The sequence below is a fragment of the Micromys minutus genome (assembly GCF_963924665.1).
Source record: "Micromys minutus genome assembly, chromosome: 32".
NCBI lineage: Eukaryota > Metazoa > Chordata > Mammalia > Rodentia > Muridae > Micromys > Micromys minutus.
The window spans coordinates 18,736,630-18,759,414 of NC_137967.1; the positions used below are offsets into that span (position 1 = coordinate 18,736,630).

The following is a 22,785-nucleotide window of genomic DNA, read 5'->3' on the forward strand; positions in this document are numbered from 1 at the left end:
GCTGGACACAGCTCAAATACAGAAGCATGAGGGTAAGACAGGCACACGAAAGAGGAAAAAAAGGCGACAAGGCGCCCGGCCCCCGCAGGACGGGCCTAGACATGCTGGGCGCTCCCAGGTTAGGAACCAACCCACGCTGGGCGCCTCCTTGGGAAAGGAGAAAAGGGGATGCCAGTCTCCAAAGTTGCTCTGCACCCTCAGGGAATCAAATGAACCAACTCCTACCTTAAGATTTGTGAACAGCAACAATAAAAAGAAAAGGTGCTTGAATACATAAGTGAGCTTCTGGGTCCAGGTGGAAGAAATTTGGGCCCAGGTGCAGGAAAGGGCTGGGTCCAAGTTGTTCAGTTTTCTTGTAGATGCTGGCTCCGTGGCTCTGACCCGGAGGCTGTGGAAGAGTGCCATAGGTTCTGAGCTCAGCTATTTCTCACCCCAGGGTGAAGGTGGGACCAGACCCGCCCTTCCCCAGTTTCTTATAAGGGCCGAGGACCTGGGACTACAGGTTCACACACCATGATTCTGTCTACAGGACACAGGACCTTCCTGCTGGCCTTCACACTGCTCTGTACCCTTCTGGGTCTCGGTAAGTGACAAAGGGACCTGGCCCTTCTTCCTGGCGCCTTGGAGGGCATTGAGCAATGTCCGCAAGAGAGGCATATCCTGAGAAATCAGATCTAGGAGAGTAAAGAGGAGAAAACCTGGGGTCTTCGAAGGCTTAATGGGCCCTGCATGGCCTGTCCCCTAGGAAGGGCCTCAAAATGTGACGTCTGAATTCCAGTAAAGCAGGTCAGAGAGCTTGACTATCAAAGGCAAACTTTAAAATTAGTAAGAAGGAGAGAGATAGCCTTTCTCTCTGGACCTAGAGGGATCAGGCCCTCATCCCAATCCTCTATTTAGACACCCAAGCCAGCTTCACTGTCCCTGTGACCCAAATGTCTAGGTTCCTCCTCTGTCAGGACCAAAGAACTCATACCAGCGATTTCTCTGGGCCTCAGTCTCCCTTTCAAATTTAGGACCCAGACCTCAGAGTCAGGTACCCCGGCCTGAGCTACCAGACTTCTGTGGTACCTTCTTAAGGGAGGTAAGTTCCACACCCCAAGAACCAGCTGGACCTGAAATTTTACAAAAGTTCCATAGACCCCTCCCTGCCTCTGAGCTTGCTCAGGGGACCCTGGCGTCCAAAGTCCCCAAGCCTTGTAATTATTAAGTAAAACAGGCTCTATGGTAGAGTCATTTCCCGCCCTGGACGCCACTTCACCGGCATCTCTACCTTTTCCTTGGTGGACAGTTCCCTGGACAGTTCTCAGTGCCCCACCCATGAAAAACTAGAAAGAGCCCGGGTCTCTCCCTAAGTCACCTCTCCTAGTCCCCTGTGAGCTCCAAAGCCTAAGTCATGGCCTGAAGACCATCCCAACCACATACATACCCAGCTCTCCGCTCTCCTCACTGCAGGGTGCCCTCTAAGTTGTGAGGTGTGCAAAGGCTCTGGGCAAACATGCAGCGGGAAGATGAAGACCTGTGAAGCCGGAAAAGACGCATGCGTGGTCCTCGTGGGCGAGTCCAGCACAAGTAGGAGGGTGTGGCTTCAGCCAGGGGGGGTTGGGAGGGACCGGTACCTTCAGGGTAGAGGATACCCGTAAGTGGGGGATAGGCACAGCGAAATGTAGGGCGAAAATCATGGGAAGGTTGAGATGGGGGAAAGAAGAGATGAAGATCAGTCAAGGTCACTGGACCTGTGTTTAATTCCCAATACCTACCTGATGGCTCACAGTGGTCTGTAACTAAAGGCCCAGGGGATCCGATGCCCTCTTCTGGTCACCACCGGCATTGCACTCTTTGGGGTACATGCACGTAGGCTAAAACTGGGGGTGGGAAGCTTGGTGAAGTAACTGTGAGAGGACACAAGAAACTAGCAGGAGGAAAAGGTTTTTTTTTTTCTTTTAAAGAAGAATTTTATTTGTAATTAATTATTTGTATGGGGGGCGCTATGCAAGAGAGTAGTACAGTGTTCACGGAGGCTGGACGAGAAAGATCCCTTGGAGCAAACGTTTCAGGCAGTTTCTCAGATACCGGTGATGCGAGCAAATCTGTTGAGCACAAGGGAAGGGAAGAGTGGGGGGTGGAACAGAAGCCCAGAGACACAGGAGGGGAGATGGTGTTAGGGTCCGCGGAAAACACACATGGAGTTCGCCTGATGGGAAAGGAGGCCATAACCCTGAGGGGTGGAGAAAATAAATCCAGAGAAAGTAGAGATGCCGGGATGGGGTGGTGAGCAAGAGGATAGTCACAGCTCTGAAACCAGCCTGGGCTGCACATCGAGATAAGCGAAAAGGAAAGGGGGGAGGTAAAGAGGGAGGAGGAGGAGGAGGGAGGCAGAGAGAGGGGGAAGGGGAAGATATGGAGAGGGAGAAGAGGAAGGGAGAGGTGGAGGGAGAAAGAAAGAAGGCTGAAGAAGAACAGGAAGGGGTGTGTAGGGGTGGGGTGAAAGGAGGGAGGAAGGGAGGGGGGAGTGGGGAGAGCTGGCCCAAATCAAAGAGAGCACTCCAGACCTTGGAGAGAAAAAGGAAGAGTGGGGTGGACGGATGTTCATCCTCAGTGGGAAGAGAGAGCATTAGTTACAGAACGGGTGATTCCCAGCTGAGGAGGGGACTGTGTGTGTGTGTGTGTGTGCAGTGCTGAAGGTCATCTCTCTTTTTTAATAATTAATTGTATCTTATGTGCATTGGAATGAGGGTGTCAGATCCCCTGGAACTGGAGTTACAGACAGTTGTGAGCTGCCATGTGGGTGCTGGGAAATAGATCTGGTCGCCTAGGAAGAGCTCTTAACCACAGAGCCCGATCTCCAGCCCCAGGTCATCTTTGAGGGTTGGATTGGGATACCTAGGTGGAGGGCAGGTGGGATCGAAGGTGACTCCATGTCCTACACAGCTAGCAGAGGGTGACCAGGGAAGGGCATGTGGGAGGGGTTTGAGTACTGTAAGCCAGAAGGGAGGGAAGCAGCTTAGATTTTATTGGGAAGGACTATGGGAGTGAGCACATTATCTTGACTATAGGAAGAGACCATCTCACATAGACACAGGGGTAGCCTTAGGTGGTTTGGAAAGGACTTGTATCCACAGCCACAGGAATTGGGCAGGATGGGCGGAGCCAGGTCAGACCAGGAGGGGTCGGCTACCTACAAGCTGCTGTGCACTAAGGCAGATTGTGGATGTGGCCCTTCTGAGCTGCTGAGGGGCCAGCGAGATGGCTCAGCAGGCGGAAGTCCTGGTGTGGAGGAGCTGAGTTTCACAAGGTGACAGGGAAGAACTGTCCTGAGGGATGGCTTCTTACCACATTCACTGAAGTGCACGTTCGTGGACTTCATCTTTTGGTTTGGCTCACAGGCATGTGCAATTCACAGTCACAGGGGACTGGAGGCTCCTCAGCCTATCCCTCTGTCTTCTTCCTTATATCTTTGGGGATTCCATGTCTTCATCTCATTCATTCAGCAAGCTGAGCTCCTGTTCAAGGGCTTTATCCTCAACTTCATCGTGCACCATGTAAATCTTCCTGCTTCTTTAACGACATTCCAGCAAGTCGCTTCTCTCACCGGATGCTCTTCTTCTATTTCTGTCCTCCCAGCCTGCCTGGCTTTGCCAGGGGCACAGTTGCAATAATGAAACACCCGGTGTGTCAGTCATCTAGAGCTGTGCGCCATCTTGCAACCTGTAAGACCCTAACAGGAAACTAGAGCCCGAAGTTCCAACTGCACCATCGCTTGGGCAAGCGGGTACATAACCGCTCTGAGGGCAAGGTGTTTTAGAGGGCTGTTATAGCCAAGGCTAGCCCACAAGTAGTCTCTGAATGATTCTTCTCTTGCGATGTCTGCTAACGAACAAACATCCACCAACAGATCCGCTCCGGCCATCTCAACATGTCAATCAATGGGGAAGGGGTGTTTATGGGAGCCTTCTTCAGAAGCCCAATCCCAATGCCATCTCCACATCTCATCCCAATGGTTTACTACTGTTCCCACAGCCTGCCTGGCATACTCACCATGTGAAAACTTTCCATTAGGGGCGAGTACTCCGGCCATACCCAGCTCTGGTGGAGCTCACCGTGCTGACCAGGAGGCCTGAAGTCCTATACACACACTTGACATTGCTTACTTATTTTAGCCAAGTGTGGCGGCTCACGCCTTTAATCCCAGCCCCCGGGGGGCAGAAGCAGGCTGAATCTCTGTAAGTTCAAGGGCAGCCTGGTTTACAGTGAGTTGCAGGACAGCCAGAGCTACATAGTGAGGCCCCGTCTCGAAAGCTTGTTTCAATTTCCGTGTCTGTGTATAAGGTTATGTGTTTGCATGCTCATATAAGTGCCCCAGGAGGCCGAGGTGATCGGGGGAGGGGTTGGGTGGGGGAGTGGCTGACGGTACCACCTTCCCTCCGCTCCTCCCCCCTACTCTGCAGAGGGCCGAAAGTCAGTGAACACCTTCAAAGCCTGCATGAAGTACAGAGACTGCTACTCAGGCTTCGTATCAACCACCATGAGTCCCAACGACTACATGGTGTCCAATGCCTACTGCTGTCAAAGCGATGGTTGCAACCGTGGCTCTGTGCCCCGTAAGTACCACCTCGGGCCACCGTGTGCCTGTCCCGGGATACCCGGCCCACCCTTGGCTGCTTCTGGGCCTCCATTTCCTTAACTGCAAATTCCACCAACTAACTCCTGTTCCCCAGGGGTTTAGGGGTGTTGGGATAACAAGCCTTCCAACCTGACATGTGTGTATATATATATATATATATATATATATATATATATATATATATATATATATATACCGCGTTCTCCTTCACAGCTCCCCGGAACAATCGGACAGAGAACGGCCTGATGTGTCCCTCCTGCATTGCGCCCTTCCAGGAGACCTGTCCAGGAACCCAGGCAGCCCGCTGTGTGGGTCAGGAAACACATTGCATCTATTTCGCTGGCAATGTGCAGGCTGGTGAGCAGTGCTTAGGCTTTAACTGGGTGAGGGGATGTCTCAGAGATAGAGACCCACACTTTCCCATTACAGGAAGTTTCAGGTATAGGATGGTGATGATGATGATAATGATGATGATGATGATGATGTGTGTGTGTGTGTGTGAATGTTAATGGGATGTGTGTGTGTGTGTTGGACTCATGGGTCATGCAGAAGTTGACTCCAGTCTGAAATATCGTCACAGGTATTATCAACACGAAGTTTGCCACAAGAGGCTGTGCTACGGAGAGCGCCTGCCACACCAAGGCAGGAGCTGAGGTTCCTTCAGCCTCCTATCTCTACTTCCTGCGCCGGGCAGACTGCCTTCCAGCCCCTTACCCGCCTGGCAGGGGAGAGTGAAGAAACAAGAAGTATGTAATTTGAGGGGCCCGGCAGCCCTCCAACTGCCTGTAAATTAAAACACATCGACGGTACAAACCTCATTCCTTGTGACCAGATGCATCCTGGGAAGGCGGGTTGTAAACAGTGCAGGTCCCAAGTGTTCTTTTCTGACCCTTTCCCCGATTCAGAGAGGAGAGGGTCCCTATGTGGTAACACAGGTTGAGTCAGAGGCTGAGGTAGAAGGATCATGAGTTCAGGACCGGCCTGAACTAAGGCTGCATAGCCGCACCCTGTCTCAAACACAAACGGGCACAAAGAACCCGGTACAATAGCTCTTGCCTTCATCCCAGTATGTGTCAGGTGTGATGGTGCATGCTTTTAATCCCAGGCAGGGGCAGGTGGATCTCTGTGAGTTCGAGGTCAGCCACAGCTACACAGGGAGACTAAGTAAAGAAGAAAGAGAAAAAGGAGGGAAGGGGGCGGGGCTATAGCCTGGGTTCCAGGAGGGAAGGGGCGGGGCTATAGCCTGGGCTCCTGGAGAAAAGGGGGCGGGGCTATAGCCTGGGCTCCTGCCCTTTTACAAAGCAAAGGGAAAAAGGAAATCAAGTAGCTCCTACTTTATATTAAGGGGCACTCTGCTAAGTAATTTATACTTTCTAGTCATTTCACGATCACAGCTCCATGAAATTGATTTGTTGGTTTGCTGTTGTCGTTTGAGACAGCCCCATGTAGTCCAGTCCAGCTTCAAACCCAGGGCAAGCTCTCTGCCTCACCGTCCGGAAGGCTGGGATTACAGCTGTGGGCAGCCCCGCCCAGTTGAAATTGATATTATTCCACTTTACAGGTGGAAAAACTGAGGCCTTAAGTCAAACAGCTAGGATGGGCGAGAATCCTGATTTGAGATCTGGTCAGCTCTCCTGCCTCACCTCCGTATCCATGTCGGTAACGAGTGGCTATTAGCTGTGAGAACTTCAGAGTTGTTGTTAAGATGAAAAACACTCCTTTGGAAGCAGGTAGAGCCATGGGTGCCACCTTTAAAAGAATGGTGGTTCTTCAGATGGCTTGTCTCAGTAAATACTAATCATTGTGACAAGCTGCCACTTACAGAGTGGCCATTAGTCAGTCGGCAGGTGCTAATGTTGACACCAATCTGAGCACGCTACATTATGCTCCAGTAATAACTTCCTAATCTCAGTGGCTGAAAACAGGGGTGTCTGAGTCAGCTAGCTCAGTGATACTGCCATGTAACACACAATCCCCACACTGAGATTTAAGACAACCAGCAGTCTTGTTTCTAAGGGCCTGTGGCTTGCCTGGGATAGCTCTCTTAGCTGGTTTGATCTAGTACTGGCTCCCCAATGGACTTCCACAAACCCTCTGCGCCAGCAGCTCCCTGGTACTGCATGAAAGTCGAGTGTACATAGGGTTTTTGTTATTGTTTTGTTATTATTGAGGTTATTGGAGCAGGCAACACTCCAGTGACTAAGGTGAGTCACCAGGACAAAGCCAACATCAGCATGGCAGTTTCACTGGGAGGGAGGGAGGGAGGGAGGGAGGGAGGGGGGTGTGTTTGCTGAATGAGCACCCATTCACAAAAGGCTGGTGCTTGCCTTTGTTCTACATGTTCAGCATAATCCAAAGCGGGTTTCTGCTCATTCCAGGGATGGATCAGTCAATGCCTTTGCCATAGTGCCTAGAAATGCCTCACCTGTGTGATTAACCACTGTGTGACCCAGAAGTGACTAAACAATCTCAGCTTCAGGGACAGAGCTAGTCACAGGGCCACACCTAAGCAGAAGTAGGTCCCTCCCCCAGTCGGAAGGGAGAGAGCCGGGCAATTTCAGAAACAGCAAGTGTGAGCACCTCGGCCTGAGAGGCTGCCTCTCCTTTTGTCTACTTGATGACTGCGACAGGCACTTACTAGCATTCACATCCTTGAGATGAGTCTGGAAGCAAGGGAATGGGGACAGGGACAGAGGCTGGGGGTGTGTGTCAACGTGCAGATTGCACAGCTCAAATGTAATGGAGCCGGGGGTGGGGGCGTGTTTTGTTTTTGGTTTGTTGCTTGTTGGTTTTGGCTGAGACAGGGTTTTTCTGTGTAGCCATGGCTGTCCAAGAACTCACACTGTAGACCAGCCTGGCCTGGAATGCAGAGATCCACCTGCCTCTGCCCTTCTGAGTGCACCATCACCGATTGGCTCAGAGTTTAAGTTGTTAGCATGGAGTACACCTGTAAACCCAGTGCTTGGGAGGCTGAGGCAGGAAGTGGAGGATGAACTGAAACATAGCCCACGCTACATAATAAAAGCTCCGATCAATTTTGTGTCCGTAGCGGGAATAGACCTAGAGCCTTAAATATGCTAGGCAGGGGCTCGAGCACTGAGCCACGCCCCCAGCCCCTCACTGGGGGATTCTAGGCAGGGGCTCTCCCACTGAGCCACGCCCCCAGCCCCTCACTGCGCGGGGCGGAGCAGGGTTCTAAGGGAACACATCCTCAATCCTTAGTCTGGTAGGCTTTGCAATGTGGCAGTGATGGCAGGGAGCCCAAGATAACCGAGAGGAAGTCAAGTTCGTGAGCGCTTTTGAAGCCTCTGCTTGCGTCACATCTGCTGTTGTCCCCGTGGCTAGAACTCAGGGAGAGAGAGCCCTTCCAAGTGCTGTCTAGGGAGAGGCTGAACTGGGAGGGACAGTGGGTCACGCTGGCTCAAGAGTTCAGCTTGCTTGGCCATCACAGACTTGGAAGCATTTTTTTTTAAATCACCTAGTTGATAGGCTGATAATCAATAAAAGACACACATAATAGTTTCTACCCTTTTATTCTTTCTCCCAAAACACACGGCAGGTTGACCAGACAGATTGGTCCCCCACATTCCAACAGACAGCTCCTTTGGGAGCCAGAATGTGGGACTCTCTCTATGTTGAGGAGGGTACCCTATCCATTCACCAACTTTTGAAACCTGCTCTTTCAAGGGCACCGAGATTGTACAGCAGCAATTCCAGCATGGCCTGGAGGACTGACACTTCCCAGAATTCCTGCGCCCAGGCTCTTCCAGACCTGAGGTGCTTCGTGGGAGCACCCTGCTGGCAGCCTGTGATAAGGGAAACTGAACCTTTCCTATTCCGAGGCTTCCACAGGCCTCACCCTTGGCTTTACTTACATTCTGGAAAAGCCTAAAAATCCTAACAGAAGACCCAATAGGCAACATATGTAGTCATTCACATCTGTAATCACAGCTCTTCAGACTCGAGGCATGAGTTAGAGCTAGAATAAGGCCCTATCTCGGGGCTGGGGTGGGGGAATCAGTTTAAAAGGCAGCCACCTATAATCCAGGACAAGGAGAGGCTGGACAGGAGCACCTGGCCTCATGTGTTTGAGATGGCCTGGATCCTCTATCTCCAAGTAACAAAAAAGAGCAAGGAATCCCAAAACACAGAAGTGCCCACGTACAAGTTTATGGAGCTGACCAGAACACACATGAAACGCTTTTTTCCCCATGTATCTAACATGGGCCTCCTGTCCCAAGGAGAAGGGACAGCAGCAAAGCACAGGACAAGATGCCAGGTGGCACCAAAGCCAGACACGGTCAGAACTGGGCATCATGCCACATGCCTGAGATCCCGGCACTTGAGAGGTGGAGGCAGGAGGATCGGGATTTCAAGGCCATCACCTGCTTGAAGGCAAGCCTAGGCTATGTCAAAATACCTAAAGAAGACAAAGGACCAGAGTGCTTAGAGAACACGGGACACTTTATAGGAAGTCACGAGAGACTAAGCTGGCTGTTACTGTAGCCAGACCCAGGGAAGTGGGGCCCAGGCAGTGGAGGAGTAAGATTTGAATTGCAGGCTTCTCAGGAGGGGCTGCAGTACCTGTGAGCTGGGTATGTGTATGAGCACATTCACACGCCACTGTGCACATGCTTAGCTGTCTGCATGTGTAGCAAATTCTCAGCTACCTGCTGCCTGTGATGGTTCATGTGAACCGACAGAATTTACACTCCCTGGACATGGCAATGGAGGAGTGTCTAGACCGGGCTAAGCGAGGCGAGGTTACTGTTTGAGGCGCTGTTCCATCGAGCTGTGGTCCTTCCTGGGGCCAACACAAAGCGATTCTCTATTTCCCAAACGCGGCTGCAACATGACTGCCTGTCTCACTCCCCTGCTGCTATAATTTTCCCACAATGGACTGTATTGCTGAACTATGAGCGGAATGTGTGGCTGATGCCACTGAGGAAAAAAAAAATCGATCTCCAATTCTATGTGTATTTGATCCACTGGAACATCACGGGTTTGGGAAAACTATTAATCCGGGAGGTGAAGCAGGCCTGTGATTCCAGTTACTTGGGAGGCTGAGGGATTAGGATCCCAAATTCAAGGCCTATTTGGAATAGAGTGAGTTCAAGGGTAGCCCAGGCAACTCAGTGAGACCTTGTCTTAAAATATGAACATATCTATCTCAGTGGTAGAGCCCCTGCCTAGAATCCCCCAGGGAGGGGCTGGGGGCGTGGCTCAGTGGTGGAGCCCCTGCCTAGAATCCCCCAGGGAGTGGCTGGGGGCGTGGCTCAGTGGTGGAGCCCCTGCCCAGAACCCTTCCTCCAGCCCCAGAGCAGGGTTAGGAACATGGTTCCATCAGTGTTTGCCTTTAATATGAGGCACGGATTGAAACCCCATTATTGGAGAGAAACTTACCAAATATAATTAAAACATGGGTACGTGAACCAGGTCCTCAATCTATCAGCTCAAGTATTTCCGATTAGGTGTATCCCATGATCTGAGGCGTGCTCAGGTGTACGGAGCACATCGGTTCTGATGGTTTAGTGACTGTCAGGCTGATCTAGGAGTTTTGAAATCGAAGCCAGCTGCTGTGGTTTAGAGCTGAATTCCTGGCACTGAGGAGGCTGAGGCAGGGCCAAGGCTGGCCAACTCAAGCATCAACAAAGACTCAGTATCAGGCTGGCTGAAGATGGCTGAATAGGGAATGAGAAGATGCAGGGGCCAGACTATGTGGAATTCAGGGCCCATCTAGACTCTAACGGGATCAAGCATGTAGCTTATGGGCCTGCAATTCTCTATGCCACTGAAGACTACCTTCAACTTCAAACTCTCCTGTGTCAGCCTGAGGTTTTACAGGGATTACAGCCTGAGGGATTACAGGCATGAACAGCCAAACCGGGTGCCTCCTTTCATAAGGCGAATGGCGTCAGAGGTGAGAATCCAAGGTTAGATGGGGGTAAAGCCCAGCAATGCAGCCCTCCAATTATCAGCCCCAGGATCTCTTATGGTTCTGGTCCGGTCCGTTCCTCTACCAGGTGAAAATACACGGCACCCATTCACGTGGTGACAGAGGCCAAACTGTGCCTGCTCTGTTCTCTCTCCTACCAGGTGCTCGCTTCTCTCTAGCTTCTCTCTTTATTGGAACAAGATGGCTGACAGCCCGAATTCCAGGCCCTGTGCCAATGATCAATAAACTAAGATGATAAATACTGGGCACCTACCGTGTGTCAGGCACTGCTCTGGGTGCTGGGGTCCACCCAAGAGAAAGATAGACAAGGAGCAAGAGCCAAGGGACTGGCAAATGAGAGAGAATGAATGAATCAATAAAGCCATTGATAGTAATGTTCGCTACGGGGACGATCAAGTGTCCAGGATCAATGCAAGCTACTTTGGGTGATCATAGAGGCATTTCGGGAAGACCTGACAGATGAGGACCCTATCTCAAATAAAGACAGAGAGGCAGTGTTCCACAGAAAACCATGCCTAAGTTCCAAGGCGGGGCCTGAGCAGCAGGGCAACAAATCAGGCTTGCTGGAGAAGAGGCGGGGCCAGGCCGCACACTGCCTTGCTGTGTTGATGAGCGTCTGACCTGCATCTCGGATCTACCACGCCCTCTTCCTCTGTATCCAACACTGAAGGATCTTACGTGGCTCCTCCCACCTCCTTCTGCCGTGGCTCCTCCCACCTCCTTCTGCCTCCCTCCTTGCACTTTCTCCTAGCGTCGAAGACCTACCTAGCTATCCTATGAGGAAGCCCCTCCCCTCGGCTCACAGCAGCATCCTGCACGGACCAGCGGCAGGTACCTTGCCTTTCCAGACAAGCAGGAACACAATACTAGGAGGCCCGATGGTTAAGGAAGGTCCATATGACAGAAGAAACCAGTAATAAACTAACTCGGAACAGTGGCACACATGCCAGACCCTGAATCACCCAGCACCTATAAAATGGGGGCAGTCACACCCCTTCCCAGTAAAGCTCAGAGAGGCAGTTGTCACGATCCCAGTACATCAGAGGCTCAAGGGAGGTATTTCCAAGTGTGGGTTCTATTCTTCCATACCCTAAAGACTCCATTCCTAGACTCTGGCCATCGGAAGACTGCCTTACCCAGACCCTCTCTTGTCCCTTCCCTTCAATTTTGTGGGACAGTATTCTCTACCACCGGAGCCTTGGAGAGGAAATGACAATCTTCCACACCAAAAGGTCTCCAGCAGGCCCCAGGTCTCCACAGAGCTTCCCACCACCCAAGAAATGACAGCCTATCTCCAGAGCCTTCTTGGGACTTCTTTCTAAGACCCACACAGCTCTCTCAAATCTGTTCTTTCATCGGGTAATTTATATCTCGTTCCCCTTCGGGACCCAGCACTCCCTGCAGCACCCGGTTCGCAGCTATAGGTTCACTCACAGGCAGACAGGGATCAAGGCTTCTAGAGATCCAGGACCAGGTGCCATCTGGATGCCAAGAGGTTCCCATTCCTATGAGTCTCGGGCCCTCAACTCCCTTTACTGCATTGGGTATCTGGATGACACACTTCTGGCACATAGACTCTTCTACTCACATTCAGAACCTAGGAAATCAGGTGACGGTAAGTCTCCTTCAAGTCTCCGGAATTGAGTAGCACAACTTCACTCCTCAGTCTCAGAGGTTGTGGGGCCAAAGAGCCAAGTCACCAGATACCCCAAGCCCCACCGCACACCTCATTGGTTGGGCTCTGGGGGTCCCAGCACTGCCTCAGCATCAACCAGCATCTCATCTAAGGCTTGCAGCAGTACGCCATGCGCAGCCCGGTAACCCAGCCCTCCGGTTGCTGCTGCGCCACCCGCGGGCCATAGGAAGGAGAGCGCGCCCAACGCCGCACCTCCTGCCGTGCCCTCACCTGCCCAGGACCCCAGCCTGGCCTCGACTTCGGCTCTTGTCACCGGGCCCGGGAAGCGCGTGCGCGTGGCCAGTACTCCGGGAGCCAGGCCCAAGGCGCGCTCACGTCGTGCCACGGCCGCGGGTTCGAGGCCTAGCGCGCGCCTCCACTCGGCCAGCTGTCCCCGGAGAAGAGCCACATCACAAGCCCAGCCCAATCCTGGTACTGGAGCAGCGGCCGCCGCCAGGCTAGCCAGAAGGGCTGGCCTCCACGCCCCTGCCCGCAGAGCGGCCGCTTTCCTCCGCGCCGCCCGAGGACTTGAGGGTGGCAGCGCCAGCAGCAGCGCTCCCGCCTGAGCTGTGGGCAGTGCGCGCTGCAGCCAGGTTCCCAGGCCCGGGAGGCCGCCGGGCCGCAGCGGAAACACGGGCGGAGGCGTCTCCTCCAGCACCTCCCACAGCTCATCCTCCGGACTCCGAGCAGCAGTGCACCCTGAATCCCCGGTGCCTGGTTTCTTTCCTTCGCTGCGTGCATCCCCTGAGTTCCCATCACTTGCATTCTCGGCCTTCTCTTCTTCCAGAACCTCGGGTGGCTCTTCGCCCTGGCCGTCCGTGCGCACACCGACCAGTGGAGCATCTGGGGACACCAATGAGCGGACCTGGGCCCAGTTCTCCTCGGTGGGAGCCCCAGGGGTGACGAGGATCAGGGCATCGTACTGGGACGGGTGAGGCGTGACGGCAGGGGATGTGGCCGTGGGGCCCAGGGGAACGGTCCAGAGCACTACGTTGGGGCGCTCTGGAGCCGGATAAGGAGTGGGCCCAGTGGGTGCCGAGGCAGGCGCAGCACCTAGGTCGCCAGGCTCTAGCCCCAGTAGCATGTCCAGCACAAGGCCTACGTTGGCGGTGCCGGCCACTGCCAAATCCAGTCGTGCGCTGCCCAGGCGCTCCAGACCAGCGCGCACCCACGACAGCGCCGCCTCCAGGCCACCGGTCTCGAAGGCCTCACGAACAGCTTCCAGCTCTGCTGCGCCCAGCACCTCGAAGCCATCCTGGGCAGGAGGCAGGAGCCTGCGGGAGTTGGGAGAGGGTGGGAAAACGGTCAAAGGCGGCAGAGCTTTAGAAGTAGGAAAAGCTGGGCTGAGCGAGCAATTCAGGGGGGAAAAGTTCTAAATTTCAGGAACTGAAGTAGGGAACCAAAGCTTATAGAAAGAAGGTATGGTCGGGCATGGTGGCACACACCTTTAATATCAACACTAGGGTGGCAGAGGCCGGCAGATCTCCGAGTTCAAGGCCAGCCTGGTCTACAGAGCCTGTTCCAGGACAGCTGGAAATACAGAGAAACCCCATCTCGAAAAATCAAAAGGAAAAAAGAAAGAAAGAAAGAAACCAACCAACAACCAACCAGGTGGGGCGGGACCATTAAAGTTAAAGAAAGAGCTTAACTACCCAGAGGTCTGGATTCCGCAGGTAAACTAACCTAAGGTCAGGTTTGCAGCAGAAATTAAGACGAGGACCCTGTTCAGGCTTTCCCTTGATATGGCCCTCAGGATCAGAGCTTTTCCAATGATGCGCTGGGCAGGACAGGTTTTCTATGGGGGTGGGGCTTAAAGGAAGGCAAGGACATAGGGCAATTCCAGTGTGGCCTACGGTGTCCCCAAAGGTGTTTTCCTGAGGGTGGATGTTAGGAAGGGCATGCGAGGGGAGAGATCTCATCCAGTACTGGTGGGCCGGCGGAGCTAGCTAAACAAAAGAGAAGCTGCTTTCCGACTGATGCAGACCCTTCCTGAGCCCCATTTTGAGATCCATAAAATGAGGCAGCTGGCAGGCGGGGAGAGGGCGGGTGGAATGAGAGTCTGGAAGCAGTACAGACCTGAGTGGGAATTGGGAATGGGGGAACGGGGCGAGCAACAGGAAATAGAGCTCCGTAATGGGTTGGTGCTAGGGCAAGGAAGGACGGGAGGGAGTAACTTGAGAATCAAGCCAATGAGGAGGATAAGAGTGCTGGGGAGAGATCGCAAATGTCACAGAGAGATGGGGTCCAGCATCTTGTCTGACACGAGTATTTGCAAATATATCTGGGCGTCTCCAATTCTCACCAGAGAGGGAGCTTGTGATGTCAGAGAGCTTGCACAAAATAGAACCTTTGTGACAGGCTCTCCAGTTGACCCTGGACGGTGCAGGTTTTAAATGACAGAAAAGTGATCCTTGCTTAAGGCGGAGCCTCCCGGATCTCAAAATCTGTGCTCCTGGGTGTGGTGGTGGGGGGTGTTGTCCTAAGCAAATAAGTAGGGTACGGACGAGTGGACAGCCAATAAAAGCTTGCCTCTAACTCTCCAAGAACGGGACTCAAAGACCTCATTAGGTGAGTAGGATCTAGACCACCCCATCCTGCAGGAACCGTCCACCCACCTCTGCAGCGCCTCCGCCTGGGTCCACAGCGCCGCCTGCAGGCGCTCTAGCTCCTCGCAGCCGTCACTGCTGCTGCAATCCGCGGGCAGCACAAAGAGAGGCGCAGCTCCCAACCCGGCACTGTCCAGCAGGGCCGCGGTCTCTTCCCGGGCCTGAGCTGCATTCTGGGAGTCTCCAGGACGAAGACTGCGTACGGCCAGCAGCGGGGTTCCTCTGGCCAGGGCGGCCCGCGCTGCCTCCCCCAGGGCTGGGGTCAAAGGCTCTTCGCTGCCCTCAGATACTGGTAGCACCAATACCAGCAAGTTGGCCTCCGCAGCCCAGGGCCCGGGAGCTGCGGGTGGGCAACTCAGCTCACCCAGGAAGAGGCCCGGAGCCGCAGCTCGCAGGCTGGGGACCCCAGAGTCCGGCCGTCCATCGGGAATCTCTACCGTGTCCACATTCTTACCGCATAACGCGGCGATCAGCGCGGACTTTCCAGAGCCGGGAGGCCCCAAAAATAAGGCAGTCACATCACCCTGAGGCAGAGGCATTGCTGGGAATCAAGAGGCGGGGAAAGAGATCGGTCAGGAAGCACGTAAGACTTTTTGTGTGCTAAAACAGCGCATCGCTGTGTATAGTCCTGGCTGGCCTGAAACTCAAGAGATCCTCTTGCCTCTGCCTCCCAGACTGCTCCCTCACACTCGTCAACACCCTTTTCTAACTGCTTCACTATAGATCTAGGTTTCAGTCCTCCAGCCTGTCCTCTACTTCCATCCCCAGTGTCACTCTGGAGGACCTAGAAACCCAACCCCCAGGGCTCTCCGTGGAGAGCCGGGTGTATGCCCATTCTCCACACGAATGCCTTTCTCTATTTAAAAAGAAAAAGAAAAAAAAAAAAACCAAAATCCTCAGAAACCTGACTGCTAGTCTCTCGGGACCTCAAGGATGGTCTTTCCCCTCCCCGTTCCAAATCACCAACCGAGCAGAGGTGACACGCCTGGAGACACAGAGGCCCAGCCCCTTAAGACGAGCTGACGGAGGCTGAAGGGGAAGGGGTGTCCAGATTTAGAGACATCCGGACTCCTTCAGGTGGCCCTATCCAAGACAGGGTGTGTCTAGGAGTGTCACCGCGAAGACGCAGAATTCTTGGCAGTTTTCTACTTAAGGCTGTTTGGGCATAGGCACAATAAATCCCATGCGCGTGCGCAGAAAGTTTTGGGGCGGTGCCCCACCACGACCAGCAACCAATACGCCTGCGCGGTAAATTAAGGCTTGTACGGCACAGGGGACAGGAAGCGATGCGCCCGCGCAGTAAGCTTAGCGTTGTACGGAACACACGACAACGTCATCATCGCGCACCCCAGTGCAAGGAAGGACCTCTGCACTTGCCCTTCCGAGGACTTGGCTGCAGTGACTGTACTAGTGCCGGACCGCAACCTTGAACCTGACTCGGGGACAATGGTGGGGCAACAAGGGGCTCGGAGATCCCTGGAGTCTGGAGACTGGGTAAAACTATCCCGCTCTCCTCCGGTGGCAGAGCTGTGGCGACCGGCTGTCAGGCGCAGCTAAGGGACAGCCTTCTACAAGGAGGAAAGCTAGAGGCCACAGTGACCATCAAGAAGTAGGAGTGGAAGGCGGTGAATGGAGCAGCGGGATCCAGAAGAGCTAGTGAGCGTGGGCGGCGGTGACCACGGGTGAAACAGGAATCACATGTCAGAGAAGGATGTCTCCTAGGACAAGGCGGGCTTGTGTGGAGGTTAGGGTTAGGGTTGACACGTGAGAAACTAGGATGAGACTTGAACAAAAGACCAAGGGTTCCACCTTCGAAGGAATTCGGTTTTGTGAAGATGAGGTCACAGGGACTTGGAGACCGAAGTGTCACAAAACCTGAGGAGTCTCTCATATGAGACAGCTGAAGCTTTTCTAGTGAGAGTGTCATTAGAGTTCAGTAGGAGTCAAAAAAAAAAAAAAATAGAGCGGGGCCCACTACGGCTGGTGACACATAGGTAGCCTCTCCCACTCTTTTTTTTTTTTTTTTTTTTTCTTTTTCTCCTTATCAGAACATCGTCCTGAAGAAAGAGACTGTAGAGGGCAAGATTCTCCCAAGGAGTGGAACCCCAACAGCTCAGAAGGCAACCTCTTAGAGTACTGCCCGAAAGAGGGGATGGGTGCACGAATGACACCAAAGGGACCTCCATATCTCAACGCCCTGCCTGCTGACAGTGGCTGCAGTGACCCTAGCTACCTGCCAGAAATGGCCTCCTTTCATGATCAAAGTTAGTTTTCTTGATTTGGGTACTCAGTGGCACTGCCCTTCCCTACCACGCACAAGTCCTTGATTTTGGTTCTTTTTTAGCCTGTTTTGTTGACTTGTATGTACATGGTGCACCTTTAGTCCCAGCCCCTCACTGGGGGATTCTAGGCAGGGGCTCTACCACTGAGTCACGCCCCCAGCCCCTCACTGGGGGATTCTAGGCAGGGGCTCTACCACTGAGCCACGCCCCCAGCCCCTCACTGGGGGATTCTAGGCAGGGGCTCTACCACTGAGTCACGCCCCCAGCCCCTCACTGGGGGATTCTAGGCAGGGGCTCTACCACTGAGCCACGCCCCCAGCCCCTCACTGGGGGATTCTAGGCAGGGGCTCTACCACTGAGCCACGCCCCCAGCCCCTCACTGCTGGATTCTAGGCAGAGGCTCTACCACTGAGTCACGCCCCCAGCCCCTCACTGGGGATTCTAGGCAGAGGCTCTACCACTGAGCCACATACCAAGCTTATTTGGCACTGCAAAGCATACCATGTGAAAAGACCCAGGCAGAGTGTTCAGAGGAGTTTATAAGGTCGGGCTTGTGTGTGGTTTTAGGAAGGGTTGAAAGAAGAGGGTTATTGCCTCTGCTTCCCAAGTGCTGGGACTAAAGCCATGCGCACACCACACCTGGCAATGACGTAAGACATCCACAGTGGTCAGTCTGACTTAGGACGGAGCCGGTGGGGCCGAAGCCGAGATCAGAGATCGCTACAGCGGCAGTTCCTCCTGCTAGCCAGTCATGCCCGTGGCTTCGGCAGGATTCCTTCTTGTCTATCTCCCATCGTAGCCTTGCCTCCTGCGGCTGCTCTGTGCAATCGTGTTTGCTCCCTAGACAGAGGCCTGGCAGCGGCAACTCGCAGACGCCAGGGCTGCTTGTCACTGTCTAGGAGCAGCAATTGCCACCGTGGTGTGGAGTTGCTCTGGTCAGGACCCCACTTTTCTGGCCGACGAGACGAGACTTGTTGTAGGAGCAAGAACCCTGGAAGACTCTGTGGCGCAGAAGCTGCGGGGGGGGGGGCGGGGGGGGAGGGGGAGCTCTTCATTCAGTTTCATCTCTGCCGGTTAATTCCCCTCCCCCAGGCCTTCCCACCATTGCAGCCACAGCCACTGTTCACCCACTAAGACCCAGTCCACTTCTCTGAGGCAGCGCCATCAAGTACAGGATGCCCACACCACCCCTGGTCCCTTTGCCTGCACTGAGTATGGTCTGGGACATTTCCCCAGAAGCGGGCCCCATTGGGCACGCTCACGGGGAGCTCAGAGTGGGTGTGAACCCTTTCTGCAGTGATGGGATGCTACAGCTGGGGGATCCACCCCATGCTAAGGGGCACAGGTCTCCTGGAAGAACTGAATTGCCCCGCCAGAAAGGCAAAAGGTGAGAGTCACATCTGCAGTTTTGGGAGAACACAGCGCCTTCCCAGGAGCGGAGATAGCAGGTGAATAGATGTGTTGAGAAAGCGAGAAGGAAAGATTACTCCTTGCTCCCAGGGAAATAGATTCTGTAATCACACGTAATTTTCCCCAGATGGATGCCAGGGCCGCAGGAGGAAATTGCCCTGGCTCTGTGCCTGGGTGGGGGCGGGGAAGTGAAGGGCTGCTGGCCGGCCTCAGGCCTTCGGAGAATGGTGAAACAGGAGTGAGGTGGACCCCGAGCTGCCAGGGGTGGGGTGGGGTTCACAGTTCTTGTCCCCGTCTCTTCCAAACCTGTGCCAGCTTTGCCTGTCTCGGGTCAGTGGCATTGCAAGGTCCTGCCTGCTGCTGAGAGTTCACACCCTTTTTTGGCTCATTTTGAGTGCCGTTCTAGTGAGAGGAGGATATTTTTATATGCGCAGATGACGAGGCGTGAGCAAACCAACATGGAAGGGTGTCTAAAAACCATACATCCATATTAAAATATTTAAAGAGGGAGAACGGGCTTGAGAACATACGGAGGTGGAGAGGAGAGAGCACAGGGCAGTGTTGGCTCTGCCCTTAGAAGAAGAGTTTGGAGTCAAACAGAGATGCCTTCTGTTTTGTGTTGCATTTGGCCAACACTGAGCCTTCCCATGGAGAACTTGTTTTTGGCTCTCCCGAAAGGCCCAACAAAGAGTTTACACTGTCAACAGGGGCAGAGGTGTGTCTCCCTTGCCTTGGGATTGAGTCCCACCCAGCCTATATTTGTCCCTGAGGAATGTTTTTAAAGGCTACAGGTGAAGTGGATGTGATAGGAATGATTCTGCCTCTCAAATCTTACAGAGACAAACAACACTTCCAGACTCCCTTGCAGCTAGTTGTGGCCTTGTGCTGGAGTTCTGACTAAATTCCTCGGGTAAAATCCCCAAGTCTGGGAAAGAGACCTACCTTTCCTCTTCCTTTTTCTTTCTTTTTTTCTTTTTTTAATAAATAAATATTTATTTATCTTATTTATATGAGTATACTGTAGTCTTCAGACACACCAGAAGAGGGCATCAGATCTCATTACAGATGGTCTGTGAGCCACAATGTGGTTGCAGGGATTTGAACTCAGGACCTCTGGAAGAACAGTCAGTGTCCTTAACCTCTAAGCCATCTTTCCACCTTTCCTCTTCCTAAGTGGAATGTGGACATAGGTACCTGGCAGTCATTACCATGAAGACAAATGCAACACAGGAAGGCAGAGCAACCAAGCAGTGGTTGAATCTGAATACACATGCCTTGAATCCTAGTCGAGGCAAAGACAGGGGGATCTTTGTGAATTCAAGGCCATACTGGTCTACAGAGAGATTTCTGGGACAGCCAGGGCTACACAGAAAAACCCTGTCTGTAAAGAACAAAGAAGGTTGGAGAGATGGCTCAGTGGTTAGAGCACTGACTGCTCTTCCAGAGGTCCTGAGTTCAATTCCCAGCAACCACATGGTGGCTCACAGCCATCTGTAATGGGATCTGCTGCCCTCTTCTGGCGTCTCTGGAGACAGCTACAGTGTGCTCATGTACATAAAATAAATAAATCTTCAAACAAAACACAAACCAAAGCAGAATGGCAAAACAAGAACTTAGCAGGAACCTAGGCCACTGTTACCTTCGGGGAGTATAGTTACTATGTAACAGAAACGCTGTCTTAATGAAGTCACCACTGTTTTAGGTCCCTGTCCCATACAGGAGGACTCATAGCAAGAGGCAGGCAGGCACACACAGACTGAGACCAGTTCCAGCTTGTTGCTTGGTTTTGCAAATCAAGTTTTGGGAGCCCACTTGGACTCGATTATCTACTGTCTGGCTACCTTCACTATGACAGAAAACTGAGAAGCCACCTCAGAGACTATAGCACCTTCAACATGTGACCCTTCACAGTTAAGTACTGGCCAAGCCCTTGTCTGCTGGCTTCACCTTCTCAGACCTACTTGAATCTGGACAGCACTTCTCACATGAAAACTGCCACCTCAGGCTACGAGGGTAGATGCATGGCAGGGACACCCTGGGGTTTCTTTGCCAGACTTCAGAGCACAGAGTTTGGAGCTCGCCCGTGTGGTAGCAGTGTAGCTGGCCAGAGACCACAGAAGTCCCAGCAACCCATTTTGCTCCTTTTGGCATCCGGTGGCTTTAGCTCATGCCTGGGGTTTGGGCTGTAGACAGAAACTTGGGGACCACCGTCAGTGCTGTTCAAAGTCTTGGGATGCCATCTGAGGGGTGTGGAGCGCCAGGGTGATGAATGGGGATGGAGAGCTGTCACTTGGCCATCGCTTCTCCAATACATCGTTTTACAGAAGTGGAGCCTTCCCTTGGCACCTAGTGAAAGCCTGTCTCTGCTCTAGGTAGTCTCCAGAACCCACAGAGCTACTTCCTTAACCCCAGACTGATAGATCAAATGTCCCACGATAGATAGTGGCCTGCTGTGAGGATGTCACCTCCTTTCCCAGCTGTGCACTCAGTATTTTCTAGCCACAAGTGACAGGCTGGAATCTGCCCCAGGGCCTTTGCACTTCTTCCCTGTGCAGTGCAGAGACCACAGGTCTCTGCAAAATGCCTCACTGTTACTTTGGTTTCAACTCTTGTCACCTCCCAAGAGAAGTCCCAGCCTGTTCAGCCTGCCCTGGTCTGCCTCTTACCCTGGTTTCTCTGCGGGACTCCCTGGGACCTGGAGTCACAGTTTTGGAGGGAGTTTCCCTTATACTTGAATTCAAGCTCCTAGGAATAAGAAATACTGTGCCTCCAACAGCCACTGCCTCACCCCGAGTAAGACGGGGTAGGATACAGGTTCAGTGTGTGCAGAGTCTTTAGCTGACTTAGGGCTTTAGCCACAGACAACCCTTCCAGAGGCTTGATGTTGCTGGAGCTTCCAGCAAACTCTGCCAGGCTTCCTCCAGTCCTGAGCTTGAGCTGAGTACTGAACAAGAGAGAGGCAAGAAACTCGCCTATGTGAGAACCGAGGGCTAGGGACTTACGGTGGTCACAGCGACCATTGGGACTCAGGTACCCCAGATCTCCTACATTAGAACTCCTCCAGCACTTCTCTGTACTGAGTATAAAAGCCACTGCAGCCCCCTTGAGGTGGAAACATGAACCAACTAGCAGTGTCTTCAGCAGCTGCAAAGGACTTGTCCCCACACCAAATTCCTGTTATCCCAGTCACCCCTATAGTAGAACAAATTCATTTTTGTTTTTTTAGGACAGGGATTCTCCATTTAGCCCTGGCTGTCCTAGAACTTGTTCTGTAGAGCAGGCTGGTCTTAAATTCAAGATATGCACCTGCCTCTGTCTCTCAATGGCTGGGATTAAAGGTGTGTGACATCACTATTGTTACGGTCACTGCCTGAATGGAACAGATTCTTAACAAGCAAATTTTTGAGTGATCTTTTGTTTTGGTATCTTAAGAAACAGACTAGAACCTTGGATGTGTTAGGACAAGCACTCTACCACTGAGCCACGCCCCCAGCCCCTCACTGGGGGATTCTCGGCAGGGGCTCTACCACTGAGCCACGCCCCCAGCCCCTCACTGGGGGATTCTAGGCAGGGGCTCTACCACTGAGCCACGCCCCCAGCCCCTCACTGGAGGATTCTAGGCAGGGGCACTACCACTGAGCCACGCCCCCAGCCTCTCACTGGAGGATTCTAGGCAGCTGCTCTACCACTGAGCCACGCCCACAGCCCCTCTGAGCCACGCCCCCAGCCCCTCATTGGGGGATTCTAGGCAGGGGCTCTACCACGGAGCCACGCCCCCAGCCCCTCACTGGGGGATTCTAGGCAGGGGCTCTACCACTGAGGATGTTAAGGAAACACTCAAAAGCTGCTTTTTTTTCTTTTTCTTTTTCTTTTTTTTTTTTTACTTTCTAAAACATTTTTTTCCAAATTTTATGTGTGTGGTATTTTGCTTTCTTTTTTTCCCCATTTCATTTTTTTAAAGAATTATTTATTTTATGTATATGAGTACACTGTAGCTGTCTTCAGACACACCAGAAGAGGGCATAAAATCCCATTACAGATGGTTGTGAGCCACCATGTGGGTGCTGGGAATTGAACTCAGGATCTCTGGAGATTCAGCTTAACTGCTGAGCCATCTCCAGCCCGGGGTATTTTGCTTTCGTGTGTACTACGTGCATGCCAGTGGAGAGCACCTGCTTCTCTTGTGAGTTAAAAGCAGTTGTGAGCTATGATGTCAGTTCTGGAAACCAATCCCA

The 22,785-nt window shown here is 52.9% G+C and overlaps 2 protein-coding genes across 3 annotated transcripts; one reads left to right on the plus strand and one right to left on the minus strand.

Annotated features, from left to right (window-relative positions):
- Positions 1–513: 513 nt before the first annotated feature.
- PINLYP (phospholipase A2 inhibitor and LY6/PLAUR domain containing) lies at positions 514–5,356 on the plus strand (the record flags this gene model as incomplete). The annotated part of the gene is made up of 5 exons (XM_080908973.1): positions 514–583; positions 1,453–1,569; positions 4,446–4,598; positions 4,835–4,978; positions 5,202–5,356. 5 exons carry the CDS (start codon positions 514–516, stop codon positions 5,354–5,356), a joined length of 639 nt encoding a protein of 212 aa, XP_080765099.1.
- Positions 5,357–8,138: 2,782 nt separating this feature from the next.
- IRGQ (immunity related GTPase Q) lies at positions 8,139–16,014 on the minus strand. Of its 2 annotated transcripts, XM_080909095.1 has the most exons (4): positions 15,826–16,014; positions 14,868–15,399; positions 12,484–13,526; positions 8,139–12,174 (listed from the first exon to the last, which is right to left on the minus strand). In XM_080909095.1, the coding sequence occupies exons 2-4, from the start codon at positions 15,395–15,397 to the stop codon at positions 12,158–12,160; spliced, it is 1,590 nt and encodes a 529-aa protein (XP_080765221.1). In that variant the 5' UTR covers positions 15,398–15,399; positions 15,826–16,014; the 3' UTR covers positions 8,139–12,157. The 2 variants fall into 2 exon arrangements, with proteins under 2 accessions (XP_080765221.1, XP_080765220.1); XM_080909094.1 differs by having other exon boundaries at positions 8,139–13,526.
- Between the last annotated feature and the right edge of the window lie 6,771 nt (positions 16,015–22,785).